Below are 20,302 nucleotides of genomic sequence, written 5' to 3'. Positions count from 1 at the left end.
GAGGGTTATATACACAACAAGTAATGAGGGAATGTAAACCAGGTGTGTGGGAAAACAAAACAAAACAAATGGAAAATGAAAGGTGGATCGGCGATGGCTAGAAGACCGGTGACGTCGACCGCCGAACGCCGCCCGAACAAGGAGAGGGACCGACTTCAGCGGAAGTCGTGACAAACGCTCAACACCCAGTTGAAGATGGCCGGTGTCAATAAATGATGGCAAAAACCCCCCAAAAATAGCTCTGCTAGGGCGAGTACAATGGTCAGAGTTTGGGTGGGGGCTAAAGCTTAAGATGATTCTTATGGCAATGCACACGGTCAGTGTGAACCAGAGGGACTTGACACAACGGGCCAAGCAAGCTGTACAAACAAAACGGAAACGACACAGGACGTCTTATTTAATCAAAGGGGTTGAAGTGTTCATCCATGTATACAGGTAAGAGTCTAGCTACAGGTATTATATGTTTCTAAATTTGTCAGAAAGTTGTTTTCTAGGTACAGCTCGCTAGCTAACATTATGTTTATGATCTGTGTGTAGTAATGTTATCTCAAAAAGCCATTTCGCATGCTATTCTCTCTCTCTCCCAGTCCCCCCACGCCTGGCCCCTCACCAAACTGCAGGAGTCCCTCTCAATCTTCGACCCCTCTCTCAATATTCTCTCTTCCTCCCACCCCTTCCAGATAATACAACTTTAAATAGGGGACGTAGCCACGTTACTCAGTTACAAAGTTATTTGTTACTAAAAAACAAGTTTGGCTTCTTTCTTTTACTGTGTAGAAGCCAACGGTAGAGGTGTGTGGGGGGGGGGGCTAGAGGAGTGTTGGAGGGAGTAGAGAGGAATGGTGCAAGGAGGGAGGAGATAGGGAGGAAAGAGGGAGGGCTGAGAGAGTGTCTGAAATATTGCTGAAAATGTTCTGAAAGGTTTGTAGAATGTTCTTGGGCGTCCCTACCTTGTCAGCATCCTCCTCGTCACTGCTGAGCTTCAAGTCATCAGCGAGCATGCTGGGAAAAAATGTAAAACCATACGTAAAGAGAAAGACTAAAGTAAATGAAAGGATGAAGTAGACAGAGGCTGTATCCAGTCTAGTTGTGAGGGGGTAATGAGGTATGACTGACAGAAGCTGTATCCAGTCTAGTTGTAAGGGGGTAATGAGGTATAACTGACAGAGGCTGTATCCAGTCTAGTTGTGAGGGGGTAATGAGGTATGACTGACAGAGGCTGTATCCAGTCTAGTTGTGAGGGGGTAATGAGGTATAACTGACAGAGGCTGTATCCAGTCTAGTTGTGAGGGGGTAATGAGGTATAACTCACAGAGGCTGTATCCAGTCTAGTTGTGAGGGGGTAATGAGGTATAACTGACAGAGGCTGTATCCAGACTAGTTGTGAGGGGGTAATGAGGTATAACTGACAGAGGCTGTATCCAGTCTAGTTGTGAGGGGGTAATGAGGTATGACTGACAGAGGCTGTATCCAGTCTAGTTGTGAGGGGGTAATGAGGTATGACTGACAGAGGCTGTATCCAGTCTAGTTGTGAGGGGGTAATGAGGTATGACTGACAAAGGCTGTATCCAGTCTAGTTGTGAGGGGGTAATGAGGTATGACTGACAGAGGCTGTATCCAGTCTAGTTGTGAGGGGGTAATGAGGTATAACTGACAGAGGCTGTATCCAGTCTAGTTGTGAGGGGGTAATGAGGTATGACTGACAGAGGCTGTATCCAGTCTAGTTGTGAGGGGGTAATGAGGTATGACTGACAGAGGCTGTATCCAGTCTAGTTGTGAGGGGGTAATGAGGTATGACTGACAGAGGCTGTATCCAGTCCAGTAATGATGTATGATATGTCATCTCTGACAGAGGATATAAAGAGTTAATAAGTCAGGAGACTGTTCTGCATCTGAAGAAGTTCACACAAATGTCAGGTCACCTTTGGACTGGTGTCCTGGTGTTTTTATGCCATGTTGGCTGCACAACTAAAACTGTCCGATTAGTACTACTCCCTCTGTGTGTGTGTGTCGGTTTGTAAGTGTGTGCGTGCGTGTTTGTGTGTAAGCGAGGATCACAGCCCGGCTCATGGCCCCAGTGTTCGGTGACCTTAGGTAGATCATGTTTCTCGTGTCCCACTTACGATTTGTGAGGCGCCACGTGAGGCTGGGTCATCCTCAGCTGCTGCACATTCTCCCAAGCTGCGAGAGAGAGAGGTGAGAGAGAGACACAGATGAGAGAGAGGTGAGAGAGAGAGACACAGATGAGAGAGACGTGAGAGAGAGACACAGATGAGAGAGAGGTGAGAGAGAGACACAGATGAGAGAGAGGTGAGAGAGAGAGACACAGATGAGAGAGACGTGAGAGAGAGACACAGATGAGAGAGAGGTGAGAGAGAGAGACACAGATGAGAGAGAGGTGAGAGAGAGACACAGATGAGAGAGACGTGAGAGAGAGACACAGATGAGAGAGAGGTGAGAGAGAGAGACACAGATGAGAGAGAGGAGAGAGAGAGACACAGATGAGAGAGAGAGACACAGATGAGAGAGAGGTGAGAGAGAGACACAGATGAGAGAGAGAGACACAGATGAGAGAGAGGTGAGAGAGAGAGACACAGATGAGAGAGAGAGACACAGATGAGAGAGGTGAGAGAGAGAGAGACACAGATGAGAGAGAGGTGAGAGAGAGAGAGACACAGATGAGAGAGAGGTGAGAGAGAGAGACACAGATGAGAGAGAGGTGAGAGAGAGACACAGAGATGAGAGAGAGTGAGAGAGAGAGAGAGGTGAGAGAGAGAGAGAGAGAGTGAGAGAGAGAGAGACACAGATGAGAGAGACGTGAGAGAGAGACACAGATGAGAGAGACGTGAGAGAGAGACACAGATGAGAGAGAGGTGAGAGAGAGACACACAGATGAGAGAGGTGAGAGAGAGAGACACAGATGAGAGAGACACAGATGAGAGAGACACAGATGAGAGAGACACAGATGAGAGAGACACAGATGAGAGAGAGAGAGAGAGAGAGAGAGAGGTGAGAGAGAGAGACACAGATGAGAGAGACGTGAGAGAGAGACACAGATGAGAGAGACGTGAGAGAGAGACACAGATGAGAGAGAGGTGAGAGAGAGAGACACAGATGAGAGAGAGGTGAGAGAGAGAGACACAGATGAGAGAGACACAGATGAGAGAGACACAGATGAGAGAGAGGTGAGAGAGAGAGACACAGATGAGAGAGAGGTGAGAGAGAGAGAGAGAGAGAGAGGTGAGAGAGAGACGAGGGAGAGGTGAGAGAGAGGTGAGAGAGAGAGAGACGAGGGAGACACAGGAGTGAAGACACACACACATTGTCACGCTATACATATCCGGTATAACATGACAGGGAAAGGTTACACACATATACACACAGGACAAAAACACACACTGGAGTGTGAATACATACTTTGCTGAGTTGTGTGCTGCTTTGCTTCCTAAAGAGAGCGAGAGAGAGAGCAAGAGAGAAATTAAAGACACACACACACACACACACAGACAGACACAGACAGACACAGACAGACACACAGACACAGACAGCCCTACCTTAGGGTTATAGGGGAAGCGCTGGGCCTGACTCCCTCCTGAGGGTTGCTGGGATGGCCAGGAATGGGTCATGTCCTGGGGGGAGGAAGTTTAGAGGTCAGAGGTCACAGAGATGGATAGACTTTACCACGCTTACAGAGAAGAATCTGCACACACACACACACTCTGCAGTATTAGAATGAGAGTCTTCTGGGGGTTGACTCATAGTACAGGCTGCAGTGCCCTATGAGGAAATCTTGACCAAGAGAAGGTATCTGCCACTAGAGGGGGTGTTGTGGTATTTCTCATGACTCATTCTAAAACATGCCACTAGAGGGAGTGTTGTGGTATTTATTATGACTCATTCAAATCCAATCAAATTGTATTGGTCACATACACATGTTTAGCAGATGTTATTGCGGGTGTAGCGAAATGCTTGATTACTCAGGTTACAGATTACTCTACACTTCCCTGCTTAATGCCTGGACCACATCACTATGGGCTTTAGCCATTGAACTTAACCTAGCTTTAGACCAACGTGTGATTGGTTATGTCCTAACTCTAACCCTTGACCTGAAAGACATGAGGGTGATGAGAGTGCTGAGGGGTGATGAGAGGGCTGAGGGGTGATGAGAGGGCTGAGGGGTGATGAGAGGGCTGAGGGGTGATGAGAGTGCTGAGGGGTGATGAGAGGGCTGAGGGGTGATGAGAGGGCTGAGGGGTGATGAGAGGGCTGAGGGGTGATGAGAGTGCTGAGGGGTGATGAGAGGGCTGAGGGGTGATGAGAGGGCTGAGGGGTGATGAGAGGGCTGAGGGGTGATGCGAGGGCTGAGGGGTGATGAGAGGGGTGAGAAGAGGGCTGAGGGGTGATGAGAGTGCTGAGGGGTGATGAGAGGACTGAGGGGTGATGAGAGGACGGAGGGGTGATGAGAGGGTTGAGAAGAGGGCTGAGGGGTGATGAGAGTGCTGAGGGGTGATGAGAGGGCTGAGGGTTGATGAGAGGGGTGAGGAGAGGGCTTGTAGGGTGTCTGCAAAATATGTAGATTGTGATAAACACACACACAAACACACAAACAGACAGACAGACAGACCATGGACAATGTGTGTGTGTGAATTCAAAGGTGTAATGATACAGCCGATACACAGTGTCAAACAGGTTCTTACTCTATTGTGGCTGGGATGTGTTTTGAGAGACAACCTGTCACTTCCTGACACTTTGTGTGTATTGTACATCCACTTCTGTGTGTTTTGTGCATATTTGTGTGTGTGTGTGTGTGTGAGCATGTGTATGGGCCTGTGCATGTGGGTATGTGCACGTGTGTGTGTGCGTGTGTTTGCGACAATGTCCCTGAAGCATTGGTCTGCCAGAGGAAGGAAAGGGTTTGTGATGATCGGGGTGATAATCGTCGGGGTGATAATCGTCGGGGTGATAATCATCGGAGTGATTATAAGACAGGATAGTACACTGTACACTGTCTGTTCTATCTGAATACAGGAGCCCAGCGCTGAAGAGGAAGCCAGCCGGCCAGCTACAGAGGGAGATCTGGCACTACACTGTCTTTGCTCCAGTCCTCATCACATACAACTGATTAGATTGACTGACAAAAACAAAACATGTTAGGAGAAGGAAACAGGAAACAGGCTCTGGAAAAGGTCAGGCCTTATCTGTTCTGATCTGGTGTGTGTGTATGTGCGTATGTGTGTGTGTTTCAGTTGTCGTGGGCAGCCTAGCTGTTTGGAGAAGGAGGAGGTGCTTTCTATACATTTGAGTGTCCATGCATACCGGGATCTTTGACAGGTTTAGATACTTTTTAAATGTAATTTGATTGGTGGATTCAAATAAAGTATGGAGAGAGAGAGATGGACATTTAGATAGCAGAGAGATGGACATGTAGATAGAGATGTGTCAGAACAGCAGAGAGATGAACATGTCGATAGAGATGTGTCAGAACAGCAGAGAGATGGACATGTAGATAGAGCTGTGTCAGAACAGCAGAGAGATGAACATGTAGATAGAGCTGTGTCAGAACAGCAGAGAGATGGACATGTAGATAGAGATGTGTCAGAACAGCAGAGAGTAGGACATGTAGATAGAGCTGTGTCAGAACAGCAGAGAGATGAACATGTAGATAGAGATGTGTCAGAACAGCAGAGAGATGAACATGAGATGGACATGTAGATAGAGATGTGTCAGAAGACCAGAGAGATGAACATGTAGATAGAGATGTCAGAACAGCAGAGAGATGAACATGTAGATAGAGATGTGTCAGAACAGCAGAGAGATGAACATGTAGATAGAGCTGTGTCAGAACAGCAGAGAGATGAACATTTAAATAGAGATGTGTCAGAACAGCAGAGAGATGAACATGAGATGGACATGTAGATAGAGATGTGTCAGAACAGCAGAGAGATGGACATGTAGATAGAGATGTGTCAGAACAGCAGAGAGATGAACATGTAGATAGAGATGTCAGAACAGCAGAGAGATGGACATGTAGATAGAGCTGTGTCAGAACAGCAGAGAGATGAACATAGATAGAGATGTGTCAGTACAGCAGAGTGATGGACATGTAGATAGAGCTGTGTCAGAACAGCAGAGAGATGGACATGTAGATAGAGCTGTGTCAGAACAGCAGAGAGATGGACATGTAGATAGAGCTGTGTCAGAACAGCAGAGAGATGGACATGTAGATAGAGCTGTGTCAGAACAGCAGAGAGATGAACATAGATAGAGATGTGTCAGTACAGCAGAGTGATGAACATAGATAGAGATGTGTCAGTACAGCAGAGTGATGAACATAGACAGAGATGTGTCAGAACAGCAGAGTGATGAACATAGATAGAGATGTGTCAGAACAGCAGAGAGATGAACATGTAGATAGAGCTGTGTCAGAACAGCAGAGAGATGAACATGTAGATAGAGATGTGTCAGAACAGCAGAGAGATGAAGATGTAGATAGAGATGTCAGAACAGCAGAGAGATGGACATGAGATGGACATGTAGATAGAGATGTGTCAGAACAGCAGAGAGATGGACATGTAGATAGAGCTGTGTCAGAACAGCAGAGAGATGGACATGTAGATAGAGCTGTGTCAGAACAGCAGAGAGATGAACATAGATAGAGATGTGTCAGTACAGCAGAGAGATGAACATGTAGATAGAGATGTGTCAGAACAGCAGACAGATGAACATGAGATGGACATGTAGATAGAGATGTGTCAGAACAGCAGAGAGATGAACATGTAGATAGAGATGTCAGAACAGCTGAGAGATGAACATGTAGATAGAGATGTGTCAGAACAGCAGAGAGATGAACATGTAGATAGAGATGTGTCAGAACAGCAGAGAGATGAGAGAGATGAACATGAGATGGACATGTAGATAGAGATGTGTCAGAACACCAGAGAGATGAACATGTAGATAGAGATGTGTCAGAACAGCAGAGAGATGGACATGTAGATAGAGATGTCAGAACAGCAGAGAGATGGACATGAGATGGACATGTAGATAGAGATGTGTCAGAACAGCAGAGAGATGGACATGTAGATAGAGATGTGTCAGAACAGCAGACAGATGGACATGTAGATAGAGATGTCAGAAGACCAGAGAGATGAACATGTAGATAGAGATGTGTCAGAACAGCAGAGAGATGAAGATGTAGATAGAGATGTCAGAACAGCAGAGAGATGGACATGAGATGGACATGTAGATAGAGATGTGTCAGAACAGCAGAGAGATGAACATGAGATGGACATGTAGATAGAGATGTGTCAGAAGACCAGAGAGATGAACATGTAGATAGAGATGTGTCAGAACAGCAGAGAGATGAAGATGTAGATAGAGATGTCAGAACAGCAGAGAGATGAACATGTAGATAGAGATGTGTCAGAACAGCAGAGAGATGGACATGAGATGGACATGTAGATAGAGATGTGCCAGAACAGCAGAGAGATGAACATGTAGATAGAGATGTGTCAGAACAGCAGAGAGATGGACATGAGATGGACATGTAGATAGAGATGTGCAGAACAGCAGAGAGATGAACATGTAGATAGAGATGTGTCAGAACAGCAGAGAGATGACATGTAGATAGAGATGTGTCAGACAGCAGAGTGATGAACATAGACAGAGATGTGTCAGAACAGCAGAGTGATGAACATAGATAGAGATGTGTCAGAACAGCAGAGAGATGAACATGTAGATAGAGCTGTGTCAGAACAGCAGAGAGATGAACATAGATAGAGATGTGTCAGACAGCAGAGTGATGAACATAGATAGAGATGTGTCAGTACAGCAGAGTGATGAACATAGACAGAGATGTGTCAGAACAGCAGAGTGATGAACATAGATAGAGATGTGTCAGAACAGCAGAGAGATGAACATGTAGATAGAGCTGTGTCAGAACAGCAGAGAGATGAACATGTAGATAGAGATGTGTCAGAACAGCAGAGAGATGAAGATGTAGATAGAGATGTCAGAACAGCAGAGAGATGGACATGAGATGGACATGTAGATAGAGATGTGTCAGAACAGCAGAGTGATGGACATGTAGATAGAGCTGTGTCAGAACAGCAGAGAGATGGACATGTAGATAGAGCTGTGTCAGAACAGCAGAGAGATGGACATGTAGATAGAGCTGTGTCAGAACAGCAGAGAGATGGACATGTAGATAGAGCTGTGTCAGAACAGCAGAGAGATGAACATAGATAGAGATGTGTCAGACAGCAGAGAGATGAACATAGATAGAGATGTGTCAGAACAGCAGAGTGATGAACATAGACAGAGATGTGTCAGAACAGCAGAGTGATGAACATAGATAGAGATGTGTCAGAACAGCAGAGAGATGAACATGTAGATAGAGCTGTGTCAGAACAGCAGAGAGATGAACATGTAGATAGAGATGTGTCAGAACAGCAGAGAGATGAACATGTAGATAGAGATGTCAGAACAGCAGAGAGATGGACATGAGATGGACATGTAGATAGAGATGTGTCAGAACAGCAGAGAGATGGACATGTAGATAGAGCTGTGTCAGAACAGCAGAGAGATGGACATGTAGATAGAGCTGTGTCAGAACAGCAGAGAGATGAACATAGATAGAGATGTGTCAGTACAGCAGAGAGATGAACATGTAGATAGAGATGTGTCAGAACAGCAGAGAGATGAACATGTAGATAGAGATGTGTCAGAACAGCAGACAGATGAACATGAGATGGACATGTAGATAGAGATGTGTCAGAACAGACAGAGAGATGAACATGTAGATAGAGATGTCAGAACAGCTGAGAGATGAACATGTAGATAGAGATGTGTCAGAACAGCAGAGAGATGAACATGTAGATAGAGATGTGTCAGAACAGCAGAGAGATGAACATGAGATGGACATGTAGATAGAGATGTGTCAGAAGACAGAGAGATGAACATGTAGATAGAGATGTGTCAGAACAGCAGAGAGATGAAGATGTAGATAGAGATGTCAGAACAGCAGAGAGATGGACATGAGATGGACATGTAGATAGAGATGTGTCAGAACAGCAGAGAGATGGACATGTAGATAGAGATGTGTCAGAACAGCAGACAGATGGACATGTAGATAGAGATGTCAGAACAGCAGAGAGATGAACATGTAGATAGAGATGTGTCAGAACAGCAGAGAGATGAACATGTAGATAGAGCTGTGTCAGAACAGCAGAGAGATGAACATTTAATAGAGATGTGTCAGAACAGCAGAGAGATGAACATGAGATGGACATGTAGATAGAGATGTGTCAGAACAGCAGAGAGATGAACATGAGATGGACATGTAGATAGAGATGTGTCAGAACAGCAGAGAGATGAACATGTAGATAGAGATGTGTCAGAACAGCAGAGAGATGAACATGTAGATAGAGATGTGTCAGAACAGCAGAGAGATGAACATGTAGATAGAGATGTCAGAACAGCAGAGAGATGGACATGTAGATAGAGATGTCAGAACAGCAGAGAGATGAAGATGTAGATAGAGCTGTGTCAGAACAGCAGAGAGATGGACATGAGATGGACATGTAGATAGAGATGTGCCAGAACAGCAGAGAGATGAACATGTAGATAGAGATGTGTCAGAACAGCAGAGAGATAGACATGTAGATAGAGATGTGTCAGTACAGCAGAGTGATGAACATAGACAGAGATGTGTCAGAACAGCAGAGTGATGAACATAGATAGAGATGTGTCAGAACAGCAGAGAGATGAACATGTAGATAGAGCTGTGTCAGAACAGCAGAGAGATGAACATGTAGATAGAGATGTGTCAGAACAGCAGAGTGATGAACATAGATAGAGATGTGTCAGACAGCAGAGTGATGAACATAGACAGAGATGTGTCAGAACAGCAGAGTGATGAACATAGATAGAGATGTGTCAGAACAGCAGAGAGATGAACATGTAGATAGAGATGTGTCAGAACAGCAGAGAGATGAACATGTAGATAGAGATGTGTCAGAACAGCAGAGAGATGAACATGTAGATAGAGCTGTGTCAGAACAGCAGAGAGATGAACATGTAGATAGAGATGTGTCAGAACAGCAGAGAGATGAAGATGTAGATAGAGATGTCAGAACAGCAGAGAGATGGACATGAGATGGACATGTAGATAGAGATGTGTCAGAACAGCAGAGAGATGGACATGTAGATAGAGCTGTGTCAGAACAGCAGAGAGATGGACATGTAGATAGAGCTGTGTCAGAACAGCAGAGAGATGAACATAGATAGAGATGTGTCAGAACAGCAGAGAGATGAACATGTAGATAGAGATGTGTCAGAACAGCAGAGAGATGAACATGTAGATAGAGATGTGTCAGAACAGCAGACAGATGAACATGAGATGGACATGTAGATAGAGATGTGTCAGAAGACCAGAGAGATGAACATGTAGATAGAGATGTCAGAACAGCTGAGAGATGAACATGTAGATAGAGATGTGTCAGAACAGCAGAGAGATGAACATGTAGATAGAGATGTGTCAGAACAGCAGAGAGATGAACATGAGATGGACATGTAGATAGAGATGTGTCAGAAGACCAGAGAGATGAACATGTAGATAGAGATGTGTCAGAACAGCAGAGAGATGAAGATGTAGATAGAGATGTCAGAACAGCAGAGAGATGGACATGAGATGGACATGTAGATAGAGATGTGTCAGAACAGCAGAGAGATGGACATGTAGATAGAGATGTGTCAGAACAGCAGACAGATGGACATGTAGATAGAGATGTCAGAACAGCAGAGAGATGAACATGTAGATAGAGATGTGTCAGAACAGCAGAGAGATGAACATGTAGATAGAGCTGTGTCAGAACAGCAGAGAGATGAACATTTAAATAGAGATGTGTCAGAACAGCAGAGAGATGAACATGAGATGGACATGTAGATAGAGATGTGTCAGAACAGCAGAGAGATGAACATGAGATGGACATGTAGATAGAGATGTGTCAGAACAGCAGAGAGATGAACATGTAGATAGAGATGTGTCAGAACAGCAGAGAGATGAACATGTAGATAGAGATGTGTCAGAACAGCAGAGAGATGAACATGTAGATAGAGATGTCAGAACAGCAGAGAGATGGACATGAGATGGACATGTAGATAGAGATGTGTCAGAACAGCAGAGAGATGGACATGTAGATAGAGCTGTGTCAGAACAGCAGAGAGATGAACATAGATAGAGATGTGTCAGTACAGCAGAGAGATGAACATGTAGATAGAGATGTGTCAGAACAGCAGAGAGATGAACATGTAGATAGAGATGTGTCAGAACAGCAGAGATGAACATGTAGATAGAGATGTGTCAGAACAGCAGAGATGAACATAGATAGAGATGTGTCAGAACAGCAGAGAGATGAACATGTAGATAGAGCTGTGTCAGAACAGCAGAGAGATGAACATAGATAGAGATGTGTCAGTACAGCAGAGTGATGAACATAGATAGAGATGTGTCAGAACAGCAGAGTGATGAACATAGACAGAGATGTGTCAGAACAGCAGAGAGATGAACATAGATAGAGATGTGTCAGAACAGCAGAGAGATGAACATGTAGATAGAGCTGTGTCAGAACAGCAGAGAGATGAACATGTAGATAGAGATGTGTCAGAACAGCAGAGAGATGAAGATGTAGATAGAGATGTCAGAACAGCAGAGAGATGGACATGAGATGGACATGTAGATAGAGATGTGTCAGAACAGCAGAGAGATGGACATGTAGATAGAGCTGTGTCAGAACAGCAGAGAGATGGACATGTAGATAGAGATGTGTCAGAACAGCAGAGAGATGAACATGTAGATAGAGCTGTGTCAGAACAGCAGAGAGATGAACATGTAGATAGAGATGTGTCAGAACAGCAGAGAGATGAACATGTAGATAGAGATGTGTCAGAACAGCAGAGAGATAGACATGTAGATAGAGATGTGTCAGTACAGCAGAGTGATGAACATAGACAGAGATGTGTCAGAACAGCAGAGTGATGAACATAGATAGAGATGTGTCAGAACAGCAGAGAGATGAACATGTAGATAGAGCTGTGTCAGAACAGCAGAGAGATGAACATGTAGATAGAGATGTGTCAGAACAGCAGAGAGATGAAGATGTAGATAGAGATGTCAGAACAGCAGAGAGATGGACATGAGATGGACATGTAGATAGAGATGTGTCAGAACAGCAGAGAGATGGACATGTAGATAGAGATGTGTCAGAACAGCAGAGAGATGAACATGTAGATAGAGATGTGTCAGAACAGCAGAGAGATGAACATGTAGATAGAGATGTGTCAGAACAGCAGAGAGATGGACATGAGATGGACATGAAGATAGAGCTGTGTCAGAACAGCAGAGAGATGAACATGTAGATAGAGATGTGTCAGAACAGCAGAGAGATGGACATGTAGATAGAGCTGTGTCAGAACAGCAGAGAGATGAACATAGATAGAGATGTGTCAGAACAGCAGAGAGATGAACATGTAGATAGAGATGTCAGAACAGCAGAGAGATGGACATGAGATGGACATGTAGATAGAGATGTGTCAGACGACCAGAGAGATGAACATGTAGATAGAGATGTCAGAACAGCAGAGAGATGAACATGTAGATAGAGATGTGTCAGAACAGCAGAGAGATGAACATGTAGATAGAGATGTGTCAGAACAGCAGAGAGATGAACATGAGATGGACATGTAGATAGAGATGTGTCAGAAGACCAGAGAGATGAACATGTAGATAGAGATGTCAGAACAGCAGAGAGATGAAGATGTAGATAGAGATGTCAGAACAGCAGAGAGATGGACATGAGATGGACATGTAGATAGAGATGTGTCAGAACAGCAGAGAGATGGACATGTAGATAGAGATGTGTCAGAACAGCAGACAGATGGACATGTAGATAGAGATGTCAGAACAGCAGAGAGATGAACATGTAGATAGAGATGTGTCAGAACAGCAGAGAGATGAACATGTAGATAGAGCTGTGTCAGAACAGCAGAGAGATGAACATTTAAATAGAGATGTGTCAGAACAGCAGAGAGATGGACATGAGATGGACATGTAGATAGAGATGTGTCAGAACAGCAGAGTGATGAACATAGATAGAGATGTGTCAGAACAGCAGAGAGATGGACATGTAGATAGAGATGTGTCAGAACAGCAGAGAGATGAACATGTAGATAGAGATGTGTCAGAACAGCAGAGAGATGAACATAGATAGAGATGTGTCAGAACAGCAGAGAGATGAACATGAGATGGACATGTAGATAGAGATGTGTCAGAACAGCAGAGAGATGAACATGTAGATAGAGATGTGTCAGAACAGCAGAGTGATGAACATAGATAGAGATGTGTCAGAACAGCAGAGAGATGAACATAGATAGAGATGTGTCAGAACAGCAGAGAGATGAACATAGATAGAGATGTGTCAGAACAGCAGAGAGATGAACATGTAGATAGAGATGTGTCAGAACAGCAGACAGATGAACATGAGATGGACATGAGATAGAGATGTGTCAGAAGACCAGAGAGATGAACATGTAGATAGAGATGTCAGAACAGCTGAGAGATGAACATGTAGATAGAGATGTGTCAGAACAGCAGAGAGATGAACATGTAGATAGAGATGTGTCAGAACAGCAGAGAGATGAACATGAGATGGACATGTAGATAGAGATGTGTCAGAAGACCAGAGAGATGAACATGTAGATAGAGATGTGTCAGAACAGCAGAGAGATGAAGATGTAGATAGAGATGTCAGAACAGCAGAGAGATGGACATGAGATGGACATGTAGATAGAGATGTGTCAGAACAGCAGAGAGATGGACATGTAGATAGAGATGTGTCAGAACAGCAGACAGATGGACATGTAGATAGAGATGTCAGAACAGCAGAGAGATGAACATGTAGATAGAGATGTGTCAGAACAGCAGAGAGATGAACATGTAGATAGAGATGTCAGAACAGCAGAGAGATGAACATGTAGATAGAGATGTGTCAGAACAGCAGAGAGATGAACATGAGATGGACATGTAGATAGAGATGTGTCAGAACAGCAGAGAGATGAACATGAGATGGACATGTAGATAGAGATGTGTCAGAACAGCAGAGAGATGAACATGTAGATAGAGATGTGTCAGAACAGCAGAGAGATGAACATGTAGATAGAGATGTGTCAGAACAGCAGAGAGATGAACATGTAGATAGAGATGTGTCAGAACAGCAGAGAGATGAAGATGTAGATAGAGATGTCAGAACAGCAGAGAGATGGACATGAGATGGACATGTAGATAGAGATGTGTCAGAACAGCAGAGAGATGGACATGTAGATAGAGATGTGTCAGAACAGCAGAGAGATGAACATGTAGATAGAGATGTGTCAGAACAGCAGAGAGATGAACATAGATAGAGATGTGTCAGAACAGCAGAGAGATGAACATGAGATGGACATGTAGATAGAGATGTGTCAGAACAGCAGAGAGATGAACATGTAGATAGAGATGTGTCAGAACAGCAGAGTGATGAACATAGATAGAGATGTGTCAGAACAGCAGAGAGATGAACATAGATAGAGATGTGTCAGAACAGCAGAGTGATGGACATAGATAGAGATGTGTCAGAATAGCAGAGAGATGGACATGTAGATAGAGATGTGTCAGAACAGCAGAGAGATGGACATGTAGATAGAGATGTGTCAGAACAGCAGAGTGATGAACATAGATAGAGCTGTGTCAGAACAGCAGAGAGATGAACATAGATAGAGATGTGTCAGTACAGCAGAGTGATGAACATAGACAGAGATGTGTCAGAACAGCAGAGAGATGAACATGTAGATAGAGATGTGTCAGAACAGCAGAGATGAACATGTAGATAGAGATGTGTCAGAACAGCAGACAGATGAACATGAGATGGACATGTAGATAGAGATGTGTCAGAAGACCATAGAGATGAACATGTAGATAGAGATGTCAGAACAGCAGAGAGATGAACATGTAGATAGAGATGTCAGAACAGCAGAGAGATGAACATGTAGATAGAGATGTGTCAGAACAGCAGAGAGATGAACATGTAGATAGAGATGTGTCAGAACAGCAGAGAGATGAAGATGTAGATAGAGATGTCAGAACAGCAGAGAGATGGACATGAGATGGACATGTAGATAGAGATGTGTCAGAACAGCAGAGAGATGGACATGTAGATAGAGATGTGTCAGAACAGCAGAGAGATGAACATGTAGATAGAGATGTGTCAGAACAGCAGAGAGATGAACATGTAGATAGAGATGTCAGAACAGCAGAGAGATGGACATGAGATGGACATGTAGATAGAGATGTGTCAGAACAGCAGAGAGATGGACATGTAGATAGAGATGTGTCAGAACAGCAGAGAGATGAACATGTAGATAGAGATGTGTCAGAACAGCAGAGAGATGAACATGTAGATAGAGATGTGTCAGAACAGCAGAGAGATGAACATGTAGATAGAGATGTCAGAACAGCAGAGAGATGGACATGAGATGGACATGTAGATAGAGATGTGTCAGACGACCAGAGAGATGAACATGTAGATAGAGATGTCAGAAGAGCAGAGAGATGAACATGTAGATAGAGATGTGTCAGAACAGCAGAGAGATGAACATGTAGATAGAGATGTGTCAGAACAGCAGAGAGATGAACATGTAGATAGAGATGTGTCAGAACAGCAGAGAGATGAGACATGTAGATAGAGATGTGTCAGAAGACCAGAGAGATGAACATGTAGATAGAGATGTCAGAACAGCAGAGAGATGAACATGTAGATAGAGATGTGTCAGAACAGCAGAGAGATGAACATGTAGATAGAGCTGTGTCAGAACAGCAGAGAGATGAACATGTAGATAGAGATGTGTCAGAACAGCAGAGATGAACATGAGATGGACATGTAGATAGAGATGTGTCAGAACAGCAGAGAGATGGACATGTAGATAGAGATGTGTCAGAACAGCAGAGAGATGAACATGTAGATAGAGCTGTGTCAGAACAGCAGAGAGATGAACATGTAGATAGAGATGTCAGAACAGCAGAGAGATGGACATGAGATGGACATGTAGATAGAGATGTGTCAGAACAGCAGAGAGATGGACATGTAGATAGAGATGTGTCAGAACAGCAGAGAGATGAACATGTAGATAGAGATGTGTCAGAACAGCAGAGAGATTGACATGTAGATAGAGATGTCAGAACAGCAGAGAGATGGACATGTAGATAGAGCTGTGTCAGAACAGCAGAGAGATGGACATGTAGATAGAGCTGTGTCAGAACAGCAGAGAGATGAACATAGATAGAGATGTGTCAGTACAGCAGAGTGATGATGTAGATAGAGCTGTGTCAGAACAGCAGAGAGATGGACATGTAGATAGAGATGTGTCAGAACAGCAGAGAGATGGACATGTAGATAGAGATGTGTCAGAACAGCAGAGAGATGAACATGTAGATAGAGATGTGTCAGAACAGCAGAGAGATGAACATAGATAGAGATGTGTCAGACAGCAGAGTGATGAACATAGATAGAGATGTGTCAGTACAGCAGAGTGATGAACATAGACAGAGATGTGTCAGAACAGCAGAGTGATGAACATAGATAGATGTGTCAGAACAGCAGAGAGATGAACATGTAGATAGAGCTGTGTCAGAACAGCAGAGAGATGAACATGTAGATAGAGATGTGTCAGAACAGCAGAGAGATGAAGATGTAGATAGAGATGTCAGAACAGCAGAGAGATGGACATGAGATGGACATGTAGATAGAGATGTGTCAGAACAGCAGAGAGATGGACATGTAGATAGAGCTGTGTCAGAACAGCAGAGAGATGGACATGTAGATAGAGATGTCAGAACAGCAGAGAGATGAACATGTAGATAGAGATGTGTCAGAACAGCAGAGAGATGAACATGTAGATAGAGATGTGTCAGAACAGCAGAGAGATGGACATGTAGATAGAGATGTCAGAACAGCAGAGAGATGGACATGTAGATAGAGATGTGTCAGAACAGCAGAGAGATGAACATGTAGATAGAGATGTGTCAGAACAGCAGAGAGATGAACATGAGATGGACATGTAGATAGAGATGTGTCAGAACAGCAGAGAGATGGACATGTAGATAGAGATGTGTCAGAACAGCAGAGAGATGAACATGTAGATAGAGATGTGTCAGAACAGCAGAGAGATGACATGTAGATAGAGATGTCAGAACAGCAGAGAGATGGACATGAGATGGACATGTAGATAGAGATGTGTCAGAACAGCAGAGAGATGGACATGTAGATAGAGATGTGTCAGAACAGCAGAGAGATGAACATGTAGATAGAGATGTGTCAGAACAGCAGAGAGATGAACATGTAGATAGAGATGTGTCAGAAGAGCAGAGAGATGAACATGTAGATAGAGATGTGTCAGAACAGCAGACAGATGAACATGAGATGGACATGTAGATAGAGCTGTGTCAGAACAGCAGAGAGATGAATGTAGATAGAGATGTGTCAGTACAGCAGAGTGATGGACATGTAGATAGAGATGTGTCAGAACAGCAGAGAGATGGACATGTAGATAGAGATGTGTCAGAACAGCAGAGAGATGGACATGTAGATAGAGCTGTGTCAGAACAGCAGAGAGATGGACATGTAGATAGAGATGTGTCAGAACAGCAGAGAGATGAACATAGATAGAGATGTGTCAGACAGCAGAGTGATGAACATAGATAGAGATGTGTCAGAACAGCAGAGTGATGAACATAGACAGAGATGTGTCAGAACAGCAGAGAGATGAACATAGATAGAGATGTGTCAGAACAGCAGAGAGATGAACATGTAGATAGAGCTGTGTCAGAACAGCAGAGAGATGAACATGAGATAGAGATGTAGAACAGCAGAGAGATGAAGATGAGATAGAGATGTCAGAACAGCAGAGAGATGGACATGAGATGGACATGTAGATAGAGATGTGTCAGAACAGCAGAGAGATGGACATGTAGATAGAGATGTGTCAGAACAGCAGAGAGATGAACATGTAGATAGAGCTGTGTCAGAACAGCAGAGAGATGGACATGTAGATAGAGATGTGTCAGTACAGCAGAGTGATGGACATGTAGATAGAGCTGTGTCAGAACAGCAGAGAGATGGACATGTAGATAGAGCTGTGTCAGAACAGCAGAGAGATGGACATGTAGATAGAGCTGTGTCAGAACAGCAGAGAGATGAACATAGATAGAGATGTGTCAGTACAGCAGAGTGATGAACATAGACAGAGATGTGTCAGAACAGCAGAGAGATGAACATGTAGATAGAGATGTGTCAGAACAGCAGAGATGAACATGTAGATAGAGATGTGTCAGAACAGCAGACAGATGAACATGAGATGGACATGTAGATAGAGATGTGTCAGAAGACCATAGAGATGAACATGTAGATAGAGATGTCAGAACAGCTGAGAGATGAACATGTAGATAGAGATGTGTCAGAACAGCAGAGAGATGAACATGTAGATAGAGATGTGTCAGAACAGCAGAGAGATGAACATGAGATGAACATGTAGATAGAGATGTGTCAGAACAGCAGAGAGATGGACATGTAGATAGAGATGTGTCAGAAGACCAGAGAGATGAACATGTAGATAGAGATGTCAGAACAGCAGAGAGATGAACATGTAGATAGAGATGTGTCAGAACAGCAGAGAGATGAACATGTAGATAGAGCTGTGTCAGAACAGCAGAGAGATGAACATTTAAATAGAGATGTGTCAGAACAGCAGAGAGATGAACATGTAGATAGAGCTGTGTCAGAACAGCAGAGAGATGAACATTTAAATAGAGATGTGTCAGAACAGCAGAGAGATGAACATGTAGATAGAGATGTGTCAGAACAGCAGAGAGATGAACATGTAGATAGAGCTGTGTCAGAACAGCAGAGAGATGGACATGTAGATAGAGATGTGTCAGAACAGCAGAGAGATGGACATGTAGATAGAGATGTGTCAGAACAGCAGAGAGATGAACATGTAGATAGAGATGTCAGAACAGCAGAGAGATGGACATGAGATGGACATGTAGATAGAGATGTGTCAGACGACCAGAGAGATGAACATGTAGATAGAGATGTCAGAACAGCAGAGAGATGAACATGTAGATAGAGATGTGTCAGAACAGCAGAGAGATGAACATGTAGATAGAGATGTGTCAGAACAGCAGAGAGATGGACATGTAGATAGAGATGTGTCAGAACAGCAGAGAGATGGACATGTAGATAGAGATGTGTCAGAACAGCAGAGAGATGAACATGTAGATAGAGATGTGTCAGAACAGCAGAGAGATGGACATGTAGATAGAGCTGTGTCAGAACAGCAGAGAGATGGACATGTAGATAGAGATGTGTCAGAACAGCAGAGAGATGAACATAGATAGAGATGTGTCAGACAGCAGAGTGATGGACATGAGATAGAGCTGTGTCAGAACAGCAGAGAGATGGACATGTAGATAGAGATGTGTCAGAACAGCAGAGAGATGGACATGTAGATAGAGCTGTGTCAGAACAGCAGAGAGATGGACATGAGATAGAGCTGTGTCAGAACAGCAGAGAGATGAACATAGATAGAGATGTGTCAGAACAGCAGAGTGATGAACATGTAGATAGAGATGTGTCAGTACAGCAGAGTGATGAACATAGACAGAGATGTGTCAGAACAGCAGAGTGATGAACATAGATAGAGATGTGTCAGAACAGCAGAGAGATGAACATGTAGATAGAGCTGTGTCAGAACAGCAGAGAGATGAACATGTAGATAGAGATGTGTCAGAACAGCAGAGAGATGAAGATGTAGATAGAGATGTCAGAACAGCAGAGAGATGGACATGTAGATAGAGCTGTGTCAGAACAGCAGAGAGATGAACATAGATAGAGATGTGTCAGAACAGCAGAGAGATGAACATGTAGATAGAGCTGTGTCAGAACAGCAGAGAGATGAACATAGATAGAGATGTGTCAGTACAGCAGAGTGATGGACATGTAGATAGAGATGTGTCAGAACAGCAGAGAGATGGACATGTAGATAGAGCTGTGTCAGAACAGCAGAGAGATGGACATGTAGATAGAGCTGTGTCAGAACAGCAGAGAGATGGACATGTAGATAGAGATGTGTCAGAACAGCAGAGAGATGAACATGAGATGGACATGTAGATAGAGATGTGTCAGAACAGCAGAGAGATGGACATGTAGATATAGATGTG

The 20,302-nt window shown here is 43.8% G+C and overlaps 1 protein-coding gene across 2 annotated transcripts in view; it reads right to left on the bottom strand.

The window, feature by feature from the left end:
• LOC112224601 (AF4/FMR2 family member 3-like) overlaps positions 1-20,302 on the bottom strand; it is a 62,403-nt gene that overhangs the window by 21,303 nt on the left and 20,798 nt on the right. For both annotated transcript variants that reach the window (XM_042319869.1, XM_042319870.1), the window contains 4 exons: positions 3,555-3,629; positions 3,418-3,445; positions 2,124-2,181; positions 951-1,002 (listed from right to left, as the gene is read on the bottom strand). In XM_042319869.1, coding sequence (XP_042175803.1) covers positions 951-1,002; positions 2,124-2,181; positions 3,418-3,445; positions 3,555-3,629 — 213 coding nt within the window. The remainder of the gene's footprint in view (positions 1-950; positions 1,003-2,123; positions 2,182-3,417; positions 3,446-3,554; positions 3,630-20,302) is intronic.

This window comes from Oncorhynchus tshawytscha, linkage group LG03, assembly GCF_018296145.1.
Source record: "Oncorhynchus tshawytscha isolate Ot180627B linkage group LG03, Otsh_v2.0, whole genome shotgun sequence".
Lineage (NCBI taxonomy): Eukaryota > Metazoa > Chordata > Actinopteri > Salmoniformes > Salmonidae > Oncorhynchus > Oncorhynchus tshawytscha.
Note: the sequence above shows the minus strand (reverse complement) of the source record. Positions and strands in the feature narration are given on the sequence as shown.